This window comes from Leuresthes tenuis, unplaced genomic scaffold (assembly GCF_036924035.1).
Source record: "Leuresthes tenuis unplaced genomic scaffold, fLeuTen1.0.hap1 SCAF_13, whole genome shotgun sequence".
NCBI classification, from domain to species: domain Eukaryota; kingdom Metazoa; phylum Chordata; class Actinopteri; order Atheriniformes; family Atherinopsidae; genus Leuresthes; species Leuresthes tenuis.
The window spans coordinates 22015995-22042278 of NW_027325367.1; the positions used below are offsets into that span (position 1 = coordinate 22015995).

Consider the following 26284-nt stretch of genomic DNA (forward strand, 5'->3'; position numbering starts at 1 on the left):
TTACCTCAATGAGGTCCCTGAAGATCTCATTAAAAACACTATATGGTAAGTATCTTAGTTTTTGGTTTCTATTGCACTTTTTCAGAAACTGAAAATGTGATGTATTATATAACTCAAGGACTATTTGTTCTGTTTTTGAGGATGTCGAAGACAACCAGGAGGCCATGGACCAGACCATCCTGAGAATCTTTGCCATAAAGAGGGAGGGTGTAGAGACTGAAGATGACCTGGCAGATGTAGGAATAATCATTGAAGGAGTGGAAGTGTTCCATGATCTTGGTAATGTTGCAAATACAGTCGCCATTTTGTTTGGCCTATCCAACAAACCTTAAGTACACATTTGAGGCTTTGCAAAAACTTCTGATGGAACTAGATGGCAACAAACTCAACAAAGACCCAAGTGCTGAAGAACAAACTATTTGAAGGAACATTTTAGAGAAGTGTTGAGTGTCACAGGAAACTTGGAGAACAAATTAATCTGCTATATGATCCCAAATCATTTGGCAGAATACTAATTTTTGGATCTGCATGTTTAACTCTTTGTAGAGTGGATGAGATGCACTGTTAGTAGCTGTTAGTATGCACTGTTTCCAAAAGGAAGAAGAAATAACAAACTCAAAATAACAAGTTTGAATTTACCAGTTACAGAAGGGATCAATGTGAAATGGAGACTGTGTGAATATTGAGAGTTGCAGCAAGGAGAATGACAAAACAAATTAGCAACATTTGGTCACAGCACCACAAACACAATTTCTAAGTTACCCTTCATAAAATTTAGTACAATCTATTGAAAATGTCCATTTATCACAGAATGTAGTGGAATTTCTTTTTCTTCTTCATGTTAATTTTACATAACGTGCACTGCTTTGGTATTTTTACCTCTACAACACTGATGTGACAGGACACAATTATAAGTATTTGTATTTGACATTTGCTCACTGCATTCTTGATGGTTCATCTTCATCAAAACAATATCTTAAGGTTTCACTGAACATTGTTGCAGTTACAGTAATTGTGAGGAGGGGAAAGGTAGTTGGGTAAGTCCTGTAAGAGATTTTTTTAAAATTTTTTATTATTGGGCAAAGATGAGAAATGTATAGCATAAAGGGAAACATTTTAAGGCAAGCATTTTTACTTTGATCCTGAAACATCCCATAGTAAAGCTGCTATAGGCTTAGACTGCTGGTGGGTCACACCTTTCCTCACTTTTCCTCATTTAAATTCTCAAATTATATTATGTACATGTGACATTATTGTGGTCATTAAGTTCCAACAGGTATCCTTTGAATGGTGTTATGGTGTCTTTTCCCCCTCTTTTCTGTCCTCTCAAACCCCAGCTGGTCGAGGTGGATGGCCACCCTTCCTGAGTCTGGTTCTGCCAGGTTTCTTCCTGTTAAAAGGGAGTCATTCCACAGTTGCCTTAGGCACGCTCAGGATGGGAGATTGGTGCAATCTGTTGGTTTCCTGAGCTAGGATAGTGTTTTTGAATTGGCTCTATATATCTCAATTGGATTATTTTGAAATTAATTGATTGGATTTCATTGGATTATCATTACAATTAATTGAATTCCAATTGGCTTGAATTGGACTATGTCATTTAAGTGCCTTGAGATGACATTTGTTGTAATTTGGCGCTATTTAAATAAAACTGAATTGAATTTGAGGTATTACTCAGTTTGTACTAATAACCCTGTTACCATGTTTTTATGTCAAACAAGTTGAAAGTTTGTGGTTTTAAATATTTGTAATGGTTTTCTATTAGAAATAAATTGTATTTTTCAAAGAACTAAGGTATTCTGATTTGAACCCGCTGAACAATTTTGTGTGGAAATTGTTGACATATCTAGGTTTAGTAAGTCCCATATAAATTCACAAGTTTGATACTATGAAAACAATTTAAACACTGCTTATTCAAGTAACTTAACTTAGAACTACAAGGAGTTGTTCAGCTGATATTACCTAATGCAGTTGAGTTAAAACTACATGAGTGAGTTGGGTTAGTGTAATGAATGTCTATTTAATTACCTGAACACAGTCTGATAAGTTAAATTTACCAGATATTTTTTAAATGACTTAATACAGCCTTGTTGGTTTCACATAGGTTAGTTATTTCCACTGTAATGATTGCATTAAATCAGTTTGAACACGACTCAGTTATGTGAAAATTGTTAACATAAGTGTCTTAAGTAATTTGGACAAATTATTTTTTGGGGTGTACCGGGTTGTATTAAAAAAATTGCAAGCAAAGAGTGACTGCAGAGCTGAAAACAGCTGAGTTTGTCTACTATAACAGAAATATATAATCCCTATATTTGTTGAAAAATATCCCTAACTTAAAAGATAATCACTTAGCAAACTGCAATATTTAAAAAAAAAATGCAATTAGATTGTTTTTCCATATCTAAAATTGTTATCTTGCTTCTGGAGAGTGCATATGTGTGTCTGCCTCCTCCTACTGCTTATTGCTTACTTGCTTTTAAATCATTTTACTTCTTTCCACAAGTCTTGGATATAATTTTATTATTTTTCTTTTAAGTGAACCAAAACTTTTTTTCAATCATTTTTATCTGATGAGCCAGTGATTTACAGCTATAGCTTGTACAAACTGTGCAAAACTCGTTAAGAAGATAACTGAACTGGAGTTAAGAGTCAAAACCCTCAATGAAATCAGAAACACAGAAGATTTTATTGACTCTTTGCTGCCCAATAGCCCGGAGGCTAAGCTACTGGCTGGCGAACAACCCTTGAAGCTGCCTTTGCGGACAACTGGCCTAGGAAACCACCCCAGCATCAGGGTGACAGCTAATGCTAATACAGTTAATGCTAACCCAATCCCCGGAGCTCAGGTAGACTCGACACAGACAAAAATGCATAATAACAACCTCGAGGACACGGACACCATTCTCATCGGGGACACTATAACTAAAGACATCCGCACAGCGAAAATGGACAACTATTTTGGTCCTGAGACGCCTGTCAGCGAGCTAACGGAAATGATCCCGACCATCATTGCTAACCAACCGCTACAAAGGAAATCGTCATTCACACGGGGTCACATGACATCCTATGCCTGAAAAAAGGCTCAGAAATCCTCAAGCGTGATTTTACTCTCCTGCTGGAACTCCTGGGAAAACTCCAGCATCACATAACAATATCGGGCTCTATACCAACATTGAACAGAGGAATTGAAAGTTTTAGTAGACTCGTGGCACGTGGTTAACAACAGCTTGTTCTGCCCATCAAGTACACTTTATTTACAATTTTAACATTTTCTGGAACTGTAGTAGCTGCTTTAAATCCAATGGGATCCACCCAAACTGGGGGCGATCCCGGCTGCTTAATGCAAACATAAGATATGGGCTCCAGAATCTCGCTATTCACAAGCCAAGGTCGGAAGACAAAATAAGAGCAAACAAAATGGACAACAACTGCAATTGCAAGCGGGTGTCATCCATTTTCTCTGATACTCTGTTGTGTTTAACTGATGGCCTAGAAAAGTTGTCCTTATGTGACAGCCAACGAGGCCAGTCTTTCAATATGTGTGTCAGGGATAGACCAACAACTCCCAGAAAACCTCCAGCCTATCTTTTACTCCCCTGTATCCTCTGTTTGACATCCCGAAAACCATGCTGTGTCACAAATACCAGTCATGTTAAATAGTCGGCGGCATGGCCAAAGACAAATTAGTCACCTTAATACTAACTCCCGTTCAAGCGATCTGATTCGTGTTAAGATTACCTCCAGACCTACAGAGAAGGCTGTCTGTGAAACCATTAAAACAGCACTACTTAACATCAGGTCACTAGGGAATAAATAATTTTTAATCAATGATTTTATCACATTGCATAATCTTGACTTTTTATTCCTAACCGAAACCTGGTTAGATAACAAAAATAGTGCAGCTATTGTGATTGAGGCTACCCCTCCTAATTTTAATACTTTTAATGTCAGCCGTGATGGGAAAAAATGGTGGCGGAGTAGCTGCACTCAATAGAAACAAATTTCAGTGCAAGCAGCTGCAGGTTTTCCTCCTTTGAATACCTTTCAATATACCTCTTAAAGCATTCTGAACAAATTTTATTTATAACAGTTTACAGGCCACCAAAATACTGCAGCAGTTTCTCACTTCGACTGAATATGACTGTTTAGTTATCACTGGACTTTAATGTCCACATTGATAACACACTGGACAAATATGCAAAAGAAGTCACTGTTGTACTGGAAACTTTTGGGCTATCTCAGCATGTGCAGGGACCAACTCACAATCGAGGTCATACTCTAGACTTAGTTATCACAAAGGGTGTTGATAGTTCTAGTGTATCTGTAGTTGATGCTGCACTTTCTGATCACTTCTGTGTTCTTTCATATCTCGACTGCTCCTCAAACTCCTGCTAATGGTGCAATAGTTAAAAAACTGCATTTTGATGAGAAGACTACTGAAATGTTTATTAAGGCTATCTCACTGAGCCCTCCCTCAATGTCAACCTGTGTGGACCAACTGTTAAATGACTTTAACTCAAACATCATGGATATCATTAATAAAATTTCTCCAGTCAAGGAAAAGCTGATGTCCCCCAAGCTGGCAGCGCCATGGAGAAATGCAGCTCCTGTAAGAGCCCAAAGAAGTGAATATAGGAAAGCAGAACGCAAATGGTGAAAATCAGGCCTCCACATCCTCCAGAATCCTTGCGTAATTACAACCTAGTATTAAAAAAACACAATCTTACTTCTCTGATATGATAAAAAATTATTCTAACAATGCCCATGTTTTATTTAGAGTTGTAGATAGGATGATTTGTCTCCCAGTGTCAACTTCCCCTGAACATTTATCGGCCAGTAAATGCAGTGAGTTTGCTGAGTTTTTCAGAGACAAAATCGAAACAATCAGAAGTTCTATAAATCAGCCTGCACAAAACATATTACCTTCCTATCCCACTGAAGTCTGAATTGAAGGCCATTGACCTATTTACCCTTGAAAAGATTGTCTCACAATTAAACATCCAGCTGCTGTTTAGGTCCTTTGCCTACAAAGTTTTTAAAACGGTGCTTTAATCATCTGTCTAAATACTTGCTACAGATTGTCAACTGCTTGATCTCATCTGGTATTATCCCACAGGGCCTAACAATTGCTGTTATTAAACCCCTACTAATCCCTAATTAAATCCCTAATAATCCCTAATAATCTTTTCTGCTGAGGAAGGTGAAATGACCTGGAAGAGGCAGCTATGAAAAGAGCTGATCAAACTCTCACATTGGTGGGTAAAGTATGTGTCAGTCTTCCTTTAAAGTAATTTAGCAAAGGAAAAACAGGATCATCTTTTGTCAATCTCCCTAAAATCACATCATAGGGGAAAGTTGAAAATTTTAAATATATATGACAGTATCGTCACCCAGTCAAGTTACCAAGTTACCAGTCAAGTAAGTATCATTAAGCCTTTACATCCCCTGTAATTCATTACAATATGATTTTGTCTACCCTGGTTAATACCAAGACATTCATTTTTTTTAGTAGAACTGTACAGTTGCAATGTCATTATTAATATCACAAGGCATGAAAAGACAGCAGACTGGTTTCAAAACATTTATTGTGAGCCAGGAATGGTAGCTGCAGGGGAAACACATGGGCTGATTACCCAGCTTTGCTCACTTTCAGGACACACACGCTCTTTGTTGACTTAACTTTGACTGTGTCTGCATCTAATGGGGCATACACAGGTCAATATCCCTTGCTGCTGTACACAAACTTCAACATCCATACTGACCAGGCAGATAAAGTTTTAAAAAAATCAAATAATAATGACTGTGTGGTATTTTACCCCAAAAAAATAAAAAAATCTGTCGGTAAAAATGTAGATGTATAACCATCACTCAGCTGTTCTGGGTATTGCTGTTTCTCAAACTTTAAACTCCAGAGAGAATATTTTGGTTTATTTTTGCATTTAATAAAATTCGCAGACAAAAAATATTTTCATATGGGGAATTATTTAACCTTGCTCTTTGAGGCTCTCTGCTGCTCAGTGTTTTCTGGTTTATGCAGCTACATCCACATTGGGTTGGAAAAGTTGAATTAATGTGATGACTTAACTTCAACTACTAACGGTTATATTAACTTATTTGACTAGCGAAATCCAGAGGGTAAATGGTCTAAACAAACAAACAAACCACAGACTGATCATGAGCACACTAAAACAGATTTTAATGTAGGGGATTTCTTTGATAACATCACTTATTAGTTTTGCTTTTACAGTGTCTGCAAATGGAGTTTTTAAATTTAAAAACACATCCTAACACAACTTACACTATGTATAGCTCTGTAAACTATGTTAATAATCAGGTTTCAGTATAATTTCTAGCCGAGTATTGGGGGTTAAGATTAAATGAAAAGTTTCATTCCACAAGAGAAAACTTGTATACGAATAGTGAACTTACTTATTTTGTTTGTGTAACCCATTAAGACTTGGGGCAGCCTCTAAATATGGGCACATATGAACATATGAGTCAATCACCACTTTTTTAGAGAAAATCTATGATACATCTGACTGCAAAAAAATTAATCTCAACCTAAAAAAGGTCAGCTGACGTTGTCAATGACAATTTTACTAATCAATCTAAAACATCATTAAAATTATTTCTAAAAGTAGTAGGTGTTGTCATTCTCTTTAATCGTATGAAGTTGTTTATCGTGAGTCTGCCTTTCAATGAAAGCTATATATTTTGATGATCAGGAATGATACTCCAAAAAGTTAGAAAGATAATGTAGCTCAGGAGGAAGAGCAGTCGCCCACCAATCGGAAGGTCGGTGGTTCGACTCTGGCTTCCCCAGGAAGTGCCCAAGTGTCCTTGGGCAAGACACTGAACCCCACGTTGCTCCCCCAGTGTATCATTGGGGGTATGAATGTGTGTGAATGCTTAGAAAGCACGTAGTTATATCCTAAGACGTGCTGTATGAATGTGTGTGAGTCATGTCATGTCCTTTGCAAAACACTGTGTTAATGACTCTGTGATTTCTTTATGTATTTGTGAAGACGGGTCATACACGTGATACTTGTAAAAGCGCCAGTAACTGTATTCTGCTTTCTTCAGCTAACAGGTTGTGTTCAGCGTCGCTCGACTCGAAATCCATCCCTCTCGCATATACCTCTGCAGCACACTTGGAAGTAATTTGACCAAATAGATTATAGGCACTACTGAGTGAAGTGAAACTGACCGGACAATCGCAGCACAGACTGACAAAATCTTCTTCTTTTTTTTTCAATTGAATGAATGAATTGTCACTTTGGTACTTACACTTATTTAACAACATTACGTTTTTAACAAAATGTAATCGAGCAGACTAACATCGCAATTGCGATTCGATTAACTGTGCAGTTCTAATTAATATAAAATATTAGACTTTAATGACTTACACAAAGTTTTCATGTATTTTGGATGAATATCGAAGCCTTATGACATTTTCATGAAAGCAGTTAATTTAATAACAACTAAAAGTTAACAACTTTTTACCAAACAAGTAAAATGTTTTTGTTTTTTTTAATAACTTAAAAAACCTAGCTTAATATTTTCAACTACTAAACAAGTTGTAAGCACTGTAACTAGTCATATAGAGTATTTAGAAGTTAGCTCTGACATAACTTAAGTGTTGTCTTGTGGGATTGCTACGGTACAGTGGGTAGAGTGGTCGTATCTAAATCAGATGGTGAGTAGTTGATCCCCAGCCTCTCCAAACGCAAAGTTTCCGTGGGCACAACATTATCACATTGCCCCCTTGTACGCTTGTAGGTGTGTGATTGTAGACAAAAAATATTGATAAAAAAGATAATGTTAAAGTCAAATTGATTATAGGCTCTAAAATTGCACAATTTTCATCATCTTGTATCACATCAGTGTGCAATTTGGTCATTAGTGAATGAAGTTCTGAGCTACTCTGAAAACTCAATAATAATCGGTGAATCTTTAAGCTAAAGCGAAAGTTTCAGCAAACGTTTGCAGAAATTCCCTCTAAGTATTCCTGAGATATTACACTCACGAGAACAGAACGACCCAAAAAACATAATGCCCGTGGCCACAACTGATGCTGGTGCAGATGCATCGTAAAGGAATTTGGTAATGCACTGCAACAGACCTTTTTGGGTAAAGTAATCTTGTAAATCCTCTTTGGATTTATATTTCTTTTTCAATCTGACTTTGTCCATCTCTCGTGTGATTATATAAAACTGACTTTAGACCAGCTTCCCCCAGTCATTACATACAGTTTCCTCTTCTGCAGCTGTCAGTCTTCAGTTAATAAATCATAGTTCTATTTATTGATATTTTGCATGTCTGAACATCAACATAATGGATGAGAACAACCAAATAATTGTATACTAATTGAAAGTAGCATGCAAGTGTATTGAACTCACATTTCAACGGCCGGTTATATGTTTGGAATTCATCTTTAATAATCATATCAAAATCTGTTACATTTATGGAATTTTAAAATAATTGTTTACTCAGCATTGCACTTTGCACAAGTCAAATTCTACTGCTTACACATGCTGCTCATATTCCTCTTCTCTAAACTCAAGAAAAAGATGGACAAGGAGCAAAGACGGTTTCAGTGTAAAGAGGCCTTTACCTGTCTCAGCCTTATTGAGAAAAACCTGTTAAGCCACATCTTACAGTAGGCATGAGAGGGAAGCTAGAACACTGAGTTGTGATGCATAATCATTAGGGATGCACCAATACGAAATTCTTTTTTAAACCAAGTACAAGTACTTACCTTTTAGTACTTGCCAATTCCGAGCGCCCATATGAGTACTAATCAAAGCCATTACAGTTCTTACAATTAAAACATTTTCTTTTCTTTGGGCATATTCAACCCAAATACAACTGCACTTTGTGCATTTTAGTAATATAAAACTACTCTTAGTCCAACATATTGTCCAGCATTTTAACTTTCAAAAACATATTGCAGGAAAATTAAGCTGCCGTCACCCTGGTATCTGTTCTGTAGTATCGGAACAGCTTAATGTCAGCATAAACACAGTAGTGGAGTGAAAAACTGTTACCAAATATATGACAAGCGTGATAAGCCCTCAACAGGGTGAGCAGAGAAACTAGTTCATGCATTTGTTACTTCAAGATTGGACTACTGTAATTCTTTATTATTGGGCTGTATTCCTATTGTATTCATATTCTCTGAAAAGCTTCCAGCTGATCCAAAATGCTGCAGCCAGAGTTCTGATGAGAACTAACAGGAGAGATCATGTTTCTCCAGTTTTAGCTTCTCTTCATTGGCTCCCTGTTAAATTCAGAATAGAATTTTAAGATTCTTCTCCTCATATATAAAGCTCTTAATTACCGAGCTCCATCATATCTTAAAGATCTCATTGTAAGATATTTTCCTAACAGAGCACTTCGCTCCCAAACTGCAGGTTTACTTGTTGTTCCTAGAGTTTCTAAAAGTAGAATGGGAGGTAGAGCCTTCAGTTATCAGGCCCCTTTCTTGTGGAATAAGTAAATGTCTGGGAAGCAGACACCCTTTCGACTTTTAATATTAGGCTTAAGACTTTCCTTTTTGATAAAGCTTATAGTTAGGGATGGCTCAGGTGATCCTGAAACATCCCGTAGTTAAGCTGCTATAGGCTTAGACTGCTGGGGGACCTCATCTGTCACACCTTTCCTCACTTTGCTCTCTTATCCCCCTGTTTAATTTCTCAAATTATTTTATGTACATATGTGACATTATTGTGGTTATTAACGTGTGTTTCCCTGTTCCAACAGGTATCCTTTGAATGGTGCTATGGTGTTTTTTTCCCCCCTCGTTTCCCTCTTTTCTGTCTTCTCAAACCCCAGCTGGTCGAGGCGGATGGCCACCCTTCCTGAGTCTGGTTCTGCCAGAGGTTTCTTCCTGGTAAAAGGGAGTCGTTCCTTTCCACAGTCGCCACAGGCATGCTCAGGACGGGAGATTGGACTGAAGACAAGTTTCGGTGCAATCTGTTGGTTTCCTTAGCTAGGATATTATTTTTTTAATTGGCTCTATATGAATTAAATGGATTATGATTACAATGAATTGAATTCCAATTGGCTTGAATTGGACTATATTATTTAAGTGCCTTGAGATGACAATTGTAATCTGTAATAAATAAAAGTGAATTGAATTGAATTGAACAAATACCGAGTATTTGCTCCTATCCTGCTGACTTCATGAAAGTGTTGATATGATTCAATGTTTACTGCTATTTTCCACAGAGGCTTCAAAAATCTATTTAAAGTAATAGGCATGGTTTGGAGCAGGTTTTGCAAACAATAATAATAATAATAATTAAAGCTGTAAGCAGCCATGAATGGGTCCTCGCAGGTGTGCACATCGGGGTATGCGCTGGAGTCAGTCCGATGCGCACCGCACAGCCGTCCGTCAAGTGTAGAGCAGGATGTGAGAATCCCAGCCAGGCGGAGTACCGCCAGGCGTAAAAAGTGACATTTTTGGCCACCGGTAGGTGGCGCTATAAGCATGTGTAAGTTTGGTCATATGTATGCGTTTTGGGTGGAGCCAAAGTGTAGCCTTTGAAGTTTGGGGAAGATCAGGCAATGTATGGAGAAGTTATAAGTGACTTATTTGACCACCAGTAGGTGATGAATGGAAATACCATTCCTCCATAGATGTAATGTACTGTAGGAGCGAGTGGCACTGTTCCGAGATGGCCGCCCTGTAGGCACTCCCCTCTAGTGAGGGGCAGCAGTCAGCGTCTATGTATATATAGATGGTCTATAGTAAGCAGCGCAACATGGCCTGTTTTGGAGCTACTCGGCCTGCAAACAATTCCCCCAATTTCATTAAATTATCTGATTTTATTATCGGATAAAATGTACATATCGGATTGATTAAAAAAATTACGTAATTTCTCCCCAAATCGGCCGATATTTTAGGTCAGGGGAACACATCAAGCTCTAGGACATGCTTTTTAGCCCTTTCTATGGTGTTTTTGTATGACTCAGTGCTGTCCCTCTGCTAAAAGGTGCTCGTTAGGGGAGTGGTGTGGCCATACTGTATGGGCTGCAGAAATGTTCAGGTAGTGTCAAAATTAAATCCAAATCCCAGGAATCAGGTTTTCTCAGCACAACATTGTATTGGATCAAGATGTGTTGCTCCCTTTACCTGGTAGTGGTTTTAATGTTATAGCTCATAAAGGCCTGTTTGAACTCTAAAATATGTTTTATTTTCTTCTTTAGAACATAATAAATAAAAAGATGGTGAAGGTAATTAGGAGATAGCCAATCCCAGCTGCCACTGGGTGAGAGGCAGGGTACACCCAGGATGGGTTGCCGTTCCATCACAGGGCCATACTGAGACAAACAACCATGTACTCTCACACTCACTCCTAGGGTCAATTTAGAATCATTAATTAACCTGCGATTCAAACCAGGAACCTTCTCTCTGTGAGGCAACTGTGCCAATCACTACACAACTATGCAGACACCCTTTGTATAATTTTTTTGGAAATTTTACTCTTTAAAAACAACTTTGATTCCAATAATCCAATAACAATTGGGCACTATTATCCTTATTATTTGTTTAGTTTTAGTGTTGTTATTCCTTAGCTTATATGTATAAATAATCTTTATTGTGCTTATAAAATTACCTGATATGCCAAAATCAAAGATGGCCAGATTAACAGTCATGAGCTCAGGAGGCTTCAACTTGGTCTTGCGTTTGATGGTCATATAAATGACGTAGCCATTCCCTGTTGCAGACATGATTCCTGTCAAAAAAAGAGAGAAAAAAACATTAAATGATCCTCCATTTGCTTCTCTCATATGCCATCACAACTGTTTCTGAACAGAAGTTGGTGAATGATACAGATAGGTTACAGTCACATGCGTCTTTTATCAGGTGGCTCATCACAAAAAAACAACCTGCTTATCAATTCTGATAGCAAATCAAATACATATTTTCTATACCATATAGACACATATTTTCTTTGAAAGACACACAGTGGTATTCAGTGAAAATCATCAGGGGAAGCAGTAAAGTTAAAGCATTGCCTGAAAACAAAAATCCTGAATAAATAAAGGCAAAGAGGGAACAGGTAAAAAAAAAGAAATGCGAAAGGTGAATGTCTTTGACACAGTCTCATAAGTATGAATGTAGAAATCTGTAATGCAAGTTGTAATGCAAAATCACATCAAAAGAGAAACATAATTTTGCCAGTTTCTAATTCTACTAACAAGAGCACCTTCCTGCAACTTTCATTCTTACAAGTTACAACCAAGATACTCAAACCAGTAAAAAAAAAAAGATTACAAAAATCAGACAGCGTTGAGTATACTCATTGAATAATATCTTAATTCTTATAAGTGAAGAATTAAAGTAAGGATCACAGAATCACAGAAGGCACCTCCCACAGAGTGCTCTTCTTCCTAAAGGGCTTTTCTCCTGTAGATGCACTACAGCAGTAGACATTAGGATACTGATGAGTACAAAACCCTTTAATCACATTGCAATAACTCCCAAAGTGCAGCAGCTGTTTGATTGTTATTTCTAAAGTCTAAAGCATTGTGGAATAAAGCTGCTGTCACACTATTACAATAAGTAACAAGCTTTTTTTCCCCCTTTTTTGTTCCAGGTATACAGGAGACTACTTTCCAATATCCTTCCATTATTGTTTTCAGTAGAATTGAAGTGATTCTATTTAGCCTCAAAGCAAAATAGTTAAATAAATAAGTTCCTGCAGGGATGCTCTAGCTATTTCTGTCTCCTTGTTTCACGTAAAAGACCGGGGCTCACAAATGTGTGATAGTAAAATGCAAGAGAGCAATTCAAAACAAACAAATAATTATAAAAAAGAAATGGCCCCTTTAAGGAATGTCAGACATGTTTGAGATAGTATGCTATGATTAAATCCAAATAGATGCCTACCATTCACTTTATTTCTTATTCGAAACACATGTGCATCTGTTCTGAAGCAACTCAATAAAACAGCCATAAATTCTAAAAAAAGGGGGTTAAAGTTGCACACAATATGTAGGTTATGTGTTTATATAATTAACTGGACTACCATTTGGAATGTTCCTAATATTTTCTCCCCTGACTTATGTTCAATTAAATTAGATTAAATTCAGTTCAATTCAAGTACTTTATTAATCATTGTTCAATAATGACTCAGGCTTACTGAAGTAGTATGGCTGAGATTCTTAAAACCAAACCAATGAGCTTTAAAGCTGCAGTGACCTGAGCAATAATTGTATGGGAGATATCGTAGCTTTAAACAACACTTTTCATGTGATACTGCAGGCACTCGATTTATTAATAGAATAAGAATCGTGAAACTAAGCCATCTCTAATTTGACATTTTTTAGATAATAATTTTAATAATTTTTATTATGCTGTTAAAATTATAATAATTTTTTTAGATGATACAATGAAGAGATTCCTAACCCTGTGGAAGGTACACACTGCACAGTGTGTACTTAGCACTGTTGCCTCACAGGGAAAGGGTTCCAGGTTCCATTCCCACCTGGGGCCTTTCTGTGTGGAGTTTGCATGTATGTGTGGGTTCTCTGTGTATTCTGGCTTCACAACACATTTCAGTTTGGTTAATTGTTGACTCTAAAATTGTCCTTAGGAGTAATGGTAAATGGACTTGTACTTGTATAGCGCTTTTCTAGTCTAACTGACCACTCAAAGCGCTTCACTACATGCCGCATTCACCCCACTCACACACACTCATACAGCACGTCTTAAGATACATAACTACGTGCTTTTCTAATCACTCATACACACATTCATACCCCATTGGATACACTGGGAGGCAACGTGGGGTTCAGTGTCTTGCCCAAGGATGCTTCGACATGTAGCCCGGGAAGAGTCGAACCACCGATTGGTGGGCGACTGCCCAATGAATGCTGGGATAGGCTCCAGCCCCCCCCCCCCACTGCCACAATAGTCTAAAATAAACAACATGATGCCTAATATTTGTATATCACTGAAAAAACAAACCTTTAAAATATATATATTTTTTTATTATAAACAGCAGCATACTTCTAATTAGAGGCTTATAAAATACACACCAAATTTAGTAAATTAATCCTAAGTAATGCCAAAATAATGTTAAGTGTCAAATATCTGAGAGACAACTTCCAGAGCAGGACAACATCCCTTCCTCCCTGCCAGAATCTGAATAAACAGGTCTGGAGTCAGTCATTCCCATGGCAGGACAGACTGTTCACTGACACTACTGACACTAAAGCTGAGTTTATAACGAACAAATACAGCTTCATAATGTTTATCCGAGGCTAGCTAGCAGGACAAATAAACACGCAAAACGTTACACCTCCAGCTATCCAGCCCACATCACCCAACACATGCTTTATCTTTATCATTAGACCGTTTTTTTTCCTCTGTTTTTCCGCGTCACTAATATCGCTTCTTTTAGATGCCATTATGGCGTTTGTCTTGTTCACTTTTCTTGCTAATGGGAATGATGGGCAGATGTCAATCATTGCCGTCATACCTGTCAGCGGCCCGCTACGCCACTCAATGTGTGACAGTGCTGTCCAACAAATATGACCTAATAATGCCACAAAACACCATCTTTGCAGTTTACTTTATTTATATCCTATGTTTATTTTTTTAAGAATATAAGGGATGTAATACATGAAATAGCTACAGATAAATACAGGACATTTTAATTATCCTCAGATGAGGCTGAACAGGCAGCTTTGGGGCACCCTGGTGGCAAGGGGGCCCAAAGCATTCGCCTAGTTCGCCTATAGCAAGAAACGACCCTGGTAGCCTGCCTAATAACTATACACAGTTCAAGGGGTAATTTGGCTAAGCTACATAAAGGACAGAAGATTGTATTTTTTAAATTTCTGATTCAGACATGTCATTATATGTTTACAGACTTAAGTTATGCAATATCTTCTTCAACTAATACACAGTGTTACTAATAACTTTATCAAATAACTAATAACTAATAACTTTTTTTTCATTTTTTACAGAAAGTATAAAGGTTGCATTTATCTCCAACTGTCTTCATTGCTGGAACAAGCTCTATTCTGATTTTTCCATGTGATGTTTGAACTGAATACTGTTCTATGCTTGACAACAGTGTCGTATTAGCCAAACATACTTCCAGAAACATAACCACATTAACACAATCTGTAACATTGAAAAACTACTATTGCCGCCTGTACATTTGAAAACTGACTGATTAACATTTAAAACCTGAGGACCCCTGCTTATTTCCCTGATTCATAACCTTCCATTTCAGCTAATTGCTGACTAAACTCCTTGGCTGCAGGTTAAAGCTCATCATGCAACACTGTGTGCAGCCAAATTGTACTCCTAAAATTTAATTTAATTAATACAATGCTTCACTTAATCCATATTGTAACTGCATCTAAAACATGAATATTTAAAGAAGGGAAAGGAGTGTGCAAAACATCAGGCAACTAAACAAGTACACATCCAGTTAATTAGTTTCTTCCAATATCTACACAATTTTCTGGTAGTTAATTATATACATGTTTTGTGCTACCAGTGAAATTCTCCCTGTGGCTGTACCACAAAAGCATGATCACTCTCCACTGTGCCTAACAGTTGAAGAGGTGCTCCTGTCTTGAAATTCTGTCCCTGTTTTCCTGAAACACTTACTTTTGCGTATTGTCGTGAAAGACTTGAACTTCATCAGTCCACAATGCGTCAAGTTTGTTGTAAATTTGCAAACTTTTCATGATGGACTTTATGAGGAAACAGGCAAGGTTTTTTTTAATGAAGGCAATATTTGTGAGGTGTAGTGTATTACATCTCCAGAGTCTGCTAAAACCTCCTAAAATGCTCTGCAGGGTTTTTTTATTTTCCTTATTATTGTTATTTTGCAAGAATTACTCTTGGAAAGATTTTTTGTTTTGCAGATAACAAGTTGATCTCCACTATTCCTGTTAACTTCCATTCATATACTACATAACAAACTGGGGATCCAGCTTTTTGACAAAGCTTTACTTTCTTATTCAAATGTTCTTCTTTACAGGAAGTAATTATATGAATTTCCCACCGTACTTAAGCAGCTGCTTACAACTGTGGTTTGCAAATCAGCACACTGGAGCACCCTGATAAACAAGGTGAAACTGAAAACTTGAACAAGAGATAGAAAAACGACTGACTTTGCTATTAGGCTTACGCGTCCTAAAAACGATGATTCAATGCTTTCATTGTATCAGACTTGAAAGGTAAAAGCACACATATATATGAATCAGGGGAAAAACCTGCTGTCAAATGGAACCCCTGTCAATTAATGCAGATGCTGAATGGTGGGAAATTTTACTTCAAGACTCCAATTGACAGACAAGAAGGTAACACAACTAAACATCAGTGTGGACGAACACCATCTACAGAAAAAAAAAAAAAGATAGTATCATGAAGATTACCCATTTTATATTCTCATCTGGACAGGAGATATCAACAGCCCCAGTGCATCATCTATTGGGAGAAGCTGTCTAATGCTGACATTGTGAAAGGCAAGTGGACACACAGCAGCTTCTGACAGGAATAGAAGTATTTCATGAGCAATCATGACTCTAAAACAGATTATTATGAAATGGTTTGCTGTACTGATATGGACAAACAGAAAACACTCCATCACTCGTTATCGGTTGTGTGCCAGCTTAAATCAACTGTGTAAGTATGCAGGGCCTTTCGATGTAGTTGTTTAGTTTTAACTTTTTTAATTCCAGCTAATTCTATTGAATAATGAAATACGTTTGATTTTTCTTCAATATTTTTGGTACTGGATATTCATCTTTAGCAACAATGTCTTGGTGAAGTTCTAGCTAATAGTATGAAAAAAAGTCTTCCTTATTAAAAGGCAAACAATTGGACAAATACAACACTTTTCTTGTTCAGTGATTTGACTGGCTGTGAATGCAGCACGGCAACTAAAAGCTTCAGGCAATCACCACTCAATGGCAGCAGAATTATTAGGTAATTAAATTGTCACTGATGTCACCATTTAAAGGCCTGGCACTCACCAAAACTGAATGTATTTCCGTCACCTGCTGTGTATACTCCTTGAAATTGAAAAAAAAGACCAATTTACAGTGAGTTACAATAAGACAAAATAAATTGCAGCAGTCTAAAGTTATTAATTTAATCTATTTAAAATTTTATCTAAAATATAATATGACAAACACATTCTATCAAATGTGGAGTGACAAATTAAGTAGTCAACTATACTTTTGATTGAATTGTAGAAGAACAAATAGCAGTAGAATAAGTAATGTAATGCTACATTCAGTTATCTGATCAGATACTGAGACAAAATACAAAATTTGACATCGCAGTCATTATTGATTTAATGGATTTAAAAAAACAAGGGCTTATTTTTTTATTTTCATGCAATAGAGCTTTTGTTATATGGATGATATAAAGATTATATATAGAAAACAATAAAACGTGTGACAGTGTTAATCATGTTTGCTCATATTTACAAATTTGGGATTTTAATGTGTAAATAGAAAATTGGTTGCCAATACATGAGCCACCAAAGTATTTATAAGTGTATAGCATCTAACAAGTTAGAATTTAAAACAATTTCTAAAGCTAATCCTTTATTCATAACAACTTAGCACATCACTGTTATACAACTTCATAGCAAGGACTTTCACGTCAAGTCTTAGCAGTCTGCAGCCATCTTGGAAAGCCCCCCCAGCCAGTAATTTTGTGGTTAACAGGGCCTGATCTAAATGATCAAATAAAAAAATGTGTGGTGACATTAACACAAAGAAAGCTTTGAAAAGCTACTGTTCTAGGTTTTCACAACAACCACTTCATCTACAGCTCCATGCAGAGTACTGGGGCATGAGCAAAGTGAACACTCAATCTTAGTTTGGTAATCCTGTGCATGATATCAAACTCTATGTTTATTCAAAAGAACATCTCAGTCATTCTGAAATGCAGTTGTGAGCTGTTGTAAGTGAAACTAATAAAATTGATTGAATTTGGTTGAATACAGACAACTGGCCTTTTGGGTGCATATATCATACATAGTGTTAAAAGTAGTCAATGTAATAAAGCCAGGAAATTTGCCATGAAAATCTTATAATGGTCTGAAGCTAAAATGTTAATCATTGCTTGGAATCATTCCCATATATGGATTGATAACGTTTAACCATCAAGGCTACTTTAAAACAAGTGAAGTTAATAACTGTTAATAACTTGAAATATGTAGTAAATGTGCTGAAAGTTACCTACACTTCAAAATTTCACCTTTCATTGTTAAAAAGCAGGATTTAGGGCACTGTAACAAGATACTTTTTTTTTTTACAGCTTACAAAGAAAATGTTATTTTCAATCATCTTTGATATAACTTTTGATCTGTTTTTGAGACAGCACAAAATGCAGAGTAGATTACAAAACTAAACTGCATATCAATCTATTATTGCATCCCCAAATAAAACAAAAACAAATGCAATTTCCTTGGATGTCTTGGAAAGCAAGTGGAGCAATCAAATACAAAAATTAAGTTTGGAAGACATTTAAATTAAAAAATACTGATCGAGATTGAACGCCAATCATGAACTCACTCTACTCTAGTCAGCTCCACAGCACTGTGTTTGTCCACTTTCCAGAGGTTTCTTGCGTAAAAGAAAATAATGAATTTGAAAGACATTCTATTAACATCACAGAAATCATCAGCTGGAGAATAGTAGTAATATGGAGACAAGTCTTCAGGAATTTTTTCCTGACAAGTCTTCAGGAATTTAACTACATATGTTAAGTCTATCTTTATTGTCATTGAGTTTTGGCCATTTTTATTCTTGAGAAGGAAAATAAGCTGACTGATAGTCATGTGAGTAACATGGGCATTACATAAGAATACGTTCGCATTAGACATTTCCATCTCCCCATTTCCTTTATACTTTCTCGCAAAGTTTCGCAATATCTCATATGATCTCGCAAGGTCGTATTTAGGACAATGTACATCCGGGTCAGTAAGGCCCATGGGAACAAAAACAAACAGACACAAGAAATGTATTGAATTTTATTTTGAAATGGGCCTAAAATAACTACAGACTACAAGAAAGCTGGAGAGACAGTGGTGTTCCTCTAATTTAGTAGAGTCTCAATTAGTTTGGAAAGCCCTTCGTAAAGTTAAAACAGCGTACTATTCATCATTGATAAAAGACAATAAGAATAATCCCAGGTTTCTTTTCAGCACTGTTGCCAGGCTGACGAAGAGTTCGAGCTCAGTTAAGCCATGTATTCCTTTAACTCTCAGCAGTGATGATTTCATGAGCTTCTTTATCAATAAAATTGTTTCTGTCAGAGAAGATTAATGGAATCCTTCCCACTATTACCACTGATGTATCATCAAGGATAGCAGCTTTGGAAGTATTCAGAAAGTCTGATTGGTATTTTGATAGTTTCTGTCCAGTCGATCTCTCTGAACTAACAACAGCAATAGTCTCTTTTAAACCATCAACTTGTATTTTAGACCCAATCAACACTTCCATATTGGATTTGATCAATTTGTCTTTGTTATGATAATATGAGGATATGTACCTCAGACTTTTAAGGTTGCTGTAATTAAACCTTTACTTACAAAACCTACTCTTGATACAGAAGTGTTGGCTAATTATCAGCCTATATCCAATCTCCCTTTTTTGTCTAAAGTTCTTGAAAGACTTGTTGCAGCTCAACTTTGTGATCACTTACACAGAAATAATAAGTTTGAACAGTTTCAGTCAGGATTCGAGTGCCGCAGCTTATAATACGGTGTGGCAAATGTTTTTTTCTTTTCTTTTTTTTTGTTGCAAGCCAAAATGCTTTTGATTCAAATGTTACAAGCCAAAAACATTTTGCCTTGTAACATTAGACCAATAAAATCAATGAATAGTTTGTTTAGTTATTGTAAATTGGTCATTTGTACTCACCCTCAACATGGAAAACAAACGAAGAAATGCATATGATGCAGCTTTTAAATTAAAGGCGATCAATCAAACGTGAGTGATGAAGTTCTGAGGCTGTTCAATTCGGACTCTGAAGAAGATGACTTTGATGGTTTTTCCTGGTTCCTTTTTTTTTTTTTTTCTTACCATCGGTGTTACAGGCACTGTTCAGAAAAAAAAACATGTATTTGTTTATGTTACCACACGCATTTAATTAAAAGTTTAAAAATCCTCACGCGTAACATCTTTCTGTGTAAATATCTCATATTACAATGTGGACACCCGCGGCTTATAATCCGGCGAGGCCTATACAAGTACAAAATGGATTTTCTTTTTAAAATTACAGAGTGTAGCTTATATTCAAGTGTGCTCTACAGTCCAGAATTTATGATAACTTGTCTGATACATAGACATTTTTTTTCCTTCTCCTGTGTTTGGGTATAATAAGACATGCACTGAAATTGTAAGTCAGAGCTGCACTCTGACCCAGATGCTCTGTTCGTAAATTGTGCTCTACGAACATACAGTATATTCAATGAACCATCATAATGGTCTACACCAAAAAATATTGTAAAAGAAAAAGTATTATGGCTTATTGTAAAAATGTAACTGTTCTATTCTATCTTGGACATGTACAAAACCACCATGTAGCCCCATCAGCTGCCTCCAGTTCAGTCTGTTTGATCTACTCAAAACACCTTTGTTACTTCTGAACAAACCAGATTTTTTTTAGATAACTTTATTTTATGTAAATCTTTAGGGCACTTGTAAGTGGAATTGTTGTAATAAATAACACAATAAGCAATCTGTACAAGCAATCTGTACATCTTGCGATTTCCAGGTAGTCATATGATGCACAGCTCCAGGAAGAAATAAAATAGCAAATGGAGGCATTCAGCCAAGATTGAGCATTCCCATTGATTATTACATAGAGTTAAATTTCAAAAGTGTAAACAAAATTAACAATACTGTTAAAAAGTCTAATATACTCATAATTTCTTGTTTTCAATGAGCCTACTTTGTTATCTGTAATCTCTGTGGTTTTGAACAAAAGTTCTTTCTTTCTCTCTCTTTCTGCATTGCTGTTTGAACAAAGCTGTCTAACCGTTTTCAAAGGAATGAGTGTTATTTTTCAGCTTATCAAAACAGACATCTTAAGAAAGACCAATGTGTTCCTGTTAATATATATATAAATTAGGGGTGGCTTAAGACTTTTTGACAGTCTTGTATATTATGATGCCTAATTGCCAGCCATAAAAATAAGCTATTACAGTGAATTACTACTACAGTACTAAAATGGAAAAGTAAGATTCTTTCAAGGTTGCTAATAAGAAAATGTCAACAAAGAGCCTATAGGATTATGAAGTTTAAAAAAATTATACACAATACAAATATAATTTTGTAAAAAACCCAAACAGGATATGACACAAAACTATGTAATCTAATATAAAAAAAATTGGCTTTGTAACATATACAAATTAAATAAAATTATCAATTTTGGACATGTATTTGCAAATCAAGTAGAGGGAAAATTGAGTCACTCATTCATGAGAAAAAAATGAATCACCTATTTGCATTTTCAAACAATACATCTGTACAAAAGTCCATCCATCCATCCATTTTCTATACTTGATTAATCCATTTTAAGGTTACGGGGGGCTGGAGCCAATCCCAGCTGTCATTGGGCAAGAGCCAGAGTACACCCTTGACAGGTCACCCGTCCATCACATGGCCACACAGAGACAAACGAGACATGAAACCATGCACACTTACTTCTATGGACAATTTTAGAGTCCCCAATTACCTTACATACATGCTTTTGGATGTTGGGAGGAAGCTGAAGTAACTGGAGAGAACCCACGCATACACGAGAATAACCTGCAAACTCCACACAAAGATGGTTGAACCAGGAACCCTCTTACTGTGAGGCAATGTTGTTAACCACCCCACCACTGTGTAGCCCCGCAAGCAAGTCTATATATGCAAATTTCTCTGTTATTAAAAGGGAGTGCTTGCACACTCTAATAAGCTGTTGCATCTGGGTGATTGACAGGAAACATTGCCCCAACACGAGAGCAGTCAGTTAAAACTCCTTCAAGAAAGAAATTCAACAGTGTGGCAAATTATGTTGCTTCTTCAATGGAACATATAAAGATAACTGCGTGTACAAAACTAGCAAATTTGATGATATGTGGTAGAATGTCAGGTTAAAAATCTGGGAACATTGCAGTCATTATCTCAGGTGCAAATTGACATCAGTTAAAAGGAGGTTGGGTGATGATGAGGTCATTTGCAGCTGTGTGGTTAATCATGCTAACAGTGACATCAAGAAGAGAAAATCAGATAGAACTAATGTGAAAGGTGAGGTCCATGATGCTCTCTGTTGTTATCAGAGCATCACAGACTGAAGATTTCAGGGGCAACATCTGTCTCCATTCAGGACAGAGCAGTCCTTTAGGCTGGAGGAACCAAGCATAAGTAAGACATCCAACATGCCCAACAGGAGAGTGAAAGTATTCTTCTTATTATTATTATCATTATTGTTACTATTATGAATTAATTAAATTCTGAGAAATTTTTTAATCATAACAGGAAAAAGATTAAGACTAGATTTATTGTCATGCATACAGTCATACACACAGAATTTGTCCTCCGCCTTTAACCCATCAAAGTTGGCATCTGTTGACACGCACATGCACAGGGGCACACACTCATAGAGACAGAAGCCATACCCTGGAGCGGTGTATCGCCTTTCACAGCACCTGGGGAGCTTGGGGGTACGGTGCCTTGTTCAAGGGCATCTCAGCTGTGACAAGGAGGTGGACTGACACCCCTCCAGCTGTCAGTTTCATCTTTTTGAGTGGCGCAAGTGGGAATCAAACTGCCAACCTTGCAGTTATTGGACAACCCACTCTACCCACTGACCACGGCCACCCAAACTTAAGAATGTTAAAAGAAAAGGTATAGTATTGGTATGTATGGGCTCACGTGTAGAATTGACCTCTCCCATTTCACTTTCGTCCAGTCTTTCTTCAGAGATTAACTGGTACAGAACAATCTACACATCAGCCACCACTTCAGCCAACTTCCACTTGTGTGAAAGTGTGTTTGGTTGTTGTCAACTTAATAACTTAAGTTGTCTGAGAGCATGTAATTACTAATCAATTAATTACCCGCCAACAAACTGCCTGCCAGACCCAGATAATGCGCAACATGAAAAGTGGATTTACAGCCACAGGAATACTATAACAGAACACTCAATAAACTGCTCAGAGCTAGTGAATAAAGAACCGTAATGCATACTGTGTCCCTGACAAAAAAAAATAAGAGACACATCTGACTCTTTCAGCATCATCTCTCCTGCTGTTTTTCAGTTTTTACTTGAGGTAGATAAGCTGGCAGTCAGGCATCTTATCAATGTTCTTGACAGGTCTAATAACTGTATCTTCAGACAGAAAATGTCACAGTTTATGTTTTGATTATTGTTATGTTCAGGTTCTGTCATGTTTTATGTTTGATATTCATGTTTTCAGGTTCTTTGTTATGTTCTTGTCATGTTTTTCCCCTGCCACTTAGTTTCACTCATGTCACCTGTTTCATTGTCATCAGCTGCGCTCACTCAGTAATCACTCCCTCCACAGCATTTAGTCTCCTGGTTTCCTCTCATTCTTTGCAGAATCCTCACTTACCCTTCATGCCAGAGTCGCCACAGTTAAGTCTGATTCTAGCCTCATAGTCTTTTCGCGTTTGTAATTCATAGTCTTGTTATTTATAAGTCACAGTCTTGTCTTGTTTTGTTTGGTTATACCCAGTTCAAGTATTTTTGATAACCGGCTCAGCCGTGCTTTCTGTTTTTGCTTTTTTCCTTGGAATAAACCTTTTTTGAATTCATAGAACTGTCCATGACAGAAAAAAATGGAAGAAAAGATTGAGTTGACAACAAATACACACCAAAATGAAAAAGCACAACCAAATACAGAAAAATGTTCCCAGATTATAGTCGTAACACAAGTTGCACAGATCACAAATAAAAGTACTGATGATGGCGAATGATGCAATCACAGAATTTTTACAGAAAGCTTTTTTTTTTTACCATCTTTACAGAAAGTTTTTACATTTAGTGATGTTTTCTGTACATGTAAAATCTTTTAAGTCTTTGCTTTTTTGTTTTTTTATTTTGAAGCTCCTTTGTGTCTTTTAAAGAAATCTTCTGCAAAGTCTATTTTTTTTTTACCATCATTAACCATAATTCATACCTTTTTTTAACAGAACCACAAGTGTACACAGACAGCACACAGAATATCTGCACTTTGTGTAGTTCTAATGCCAACATTTTCAAGGAAAAGTTAGTGGAACTCAGTGTGACATGACAAACAAAACAAAAAGGCTAAAATAAGCTAAAACTGTCCCAAAATAGTCCTGTAATAACTTCATGAGCATTGTAACATTTGATTTTCCGCTAACTGTCTAATATGTGGGCTGTTGTTTAATTTGACTTCACAGTCAAACGACCCTCTTGGATTTAAATGAGATGAATAAAAGACAAACACCAGTTGTTGTTTTTTTTCAAGTTTCAAACTGTTATTGTACAGCAAAACATTTCACAAAGACACCTAAATTAATGTTTAAACTATGTTAAAAAAAAACATGCTGTCATTTTTCATTCAAGATATCTGTAATGTAATTGTGACTAGTCGAAATTAAATATAGAGATAACTGTAATTCAGTTTTGCCTAGGCACAACTAAATTACAGATATCCACAACTACATTCTTCACAGATGTGCACTACGTAATTATGGATATCTGTAACTGAATTACGACTAGTAGTAATTCCAGTTTGAGATATCTACAATGTCATTTCGCCTAATCAAAACTTAATTTAAGATATCTGAAAAGGGACATGTAGATATCTTTAACTGAGGTGAAATAAAGATATTTTGAACTGGAATTATGACTAATCAGAATCAAACTGTAGATATCTTAAACTGGAATTATTACTAGTCGTAATTCACTTACAGATATCCATAATTCACATAGTGGATATCCACAACTGAATTGTAGATATCTGTAATGACAAACCCTATACACATGAATGGCTGAAGTGACGTCATTTGTCCTAACAAGAATGTAGTTGTGGATATCTGAAATGACAATTGTGAATAGGAAGAATGTAGACTAGGCAAAACTGATTTACAGATATCTGCAACACATATCCATTCTGGCTTTTAAATGTTAAAATGGCTTGCAATAGAATTTTGCATATTCCTTTTCTGCTGAATGCACTCAATGTGGAGAGCTCTCATCAGATTTGCTCTTGTAAATTTCAGACCAGTTAAAATTTTTCAATCAAGTTATGATGAACAGAGTTGGGTAGGCACACTGCACATTATTTTGCAGTGTTTTGTACCCTCTCACTTACAACGGAGATTGCAAATTACAACCTTGATGAAGAGAGGATTTATTGCAGGACTGCTGAATTAACTGTTTCACTTTTACATTGCTGTTGTACTAAATTAACTGCCAGCTGACTACATGTAGATTTCTAAGATTTTATGATAGGAAAGCCGTATATCATGCTTTATGTTTGTAATTTGATAACACAATTTAGTTTTTTCACACAGACTGGAACAAAGACCTTCGTTAAATAGAGGAAATAGAGTCGATAGCAGCCCATTTATACCCAGAGAGAGGAAGATACACTTAAGCATATGAGTGCCCAAATGCATTGCATTCCAATGCAGTGCCTTTATGAACATGTCAGCAGACCTTCTTTGAGGCCACTGACAGATAAAATAATTTAGATGAATCTGGTTTGTGCAGAATCTGTGTTTACACAGACCAGTACACTCATTAAAATGTTATTTTTATGCCTTTGATTCAAAGAAAGGTCCTCAGGATAATCCCTTTGCTTCAAAGTGCTTGATGTGTGATCTGTGTTTGAGCATGTGACGGTGGGGCAGCGGAAAATCATGCTTTAAATAATACCCATTACACTGAGGCACAACAGCAGCACTGACTGAAGCTGCTCCAGTGAGAGTGACCTGCAATTCTGGGGAAAAGACTTGTGAGTTGACAGTGAAAATTGATTAATAAAACGACTAATTCCACTAAATTCTTTTTCTTTTTAGAAACATAAAATGGATAATCCTTGAATAAAGAATGCAACTACAGTATATTATAACTGCATGGTGTCCGATTTCTTTATCAGAGATGGGGAGCTATGAGTGTTATGTAGATCCAACTAATAAGAGGATGAGTGATTCAGTACCCAGCTTCTCTGTGTTTAAGTGTAGAAACTAGGGTTTTAAAGGGGAAGTTTTTTTTTACTGGGGCACGTGCCCCTGTAAAGATTCC

General features: G+C 36.5%; 1 protein-coding gene across 1 annotated transcript in view; it reads right to left on the reverse strand.

Annotated features, from left to right (window-relative positions):
• The window catches only part of opn5 (opsin 5), a 53846-nt gene that overhangs the window by 22728 nt on the left and 4834 nt on the right, over positions 1 to 26284 (reverse strand). The window contains exon 2 of the mRNA XM_072362745.1: positions 11622 to 11741. Coding sequence (XP_072218846.1) covers positions 11622 to 11741 — 120 coding nt within the window. The remainder of the gene's footprint in view (positions 1 to 11621; positions 11742 to 26284) is intronic.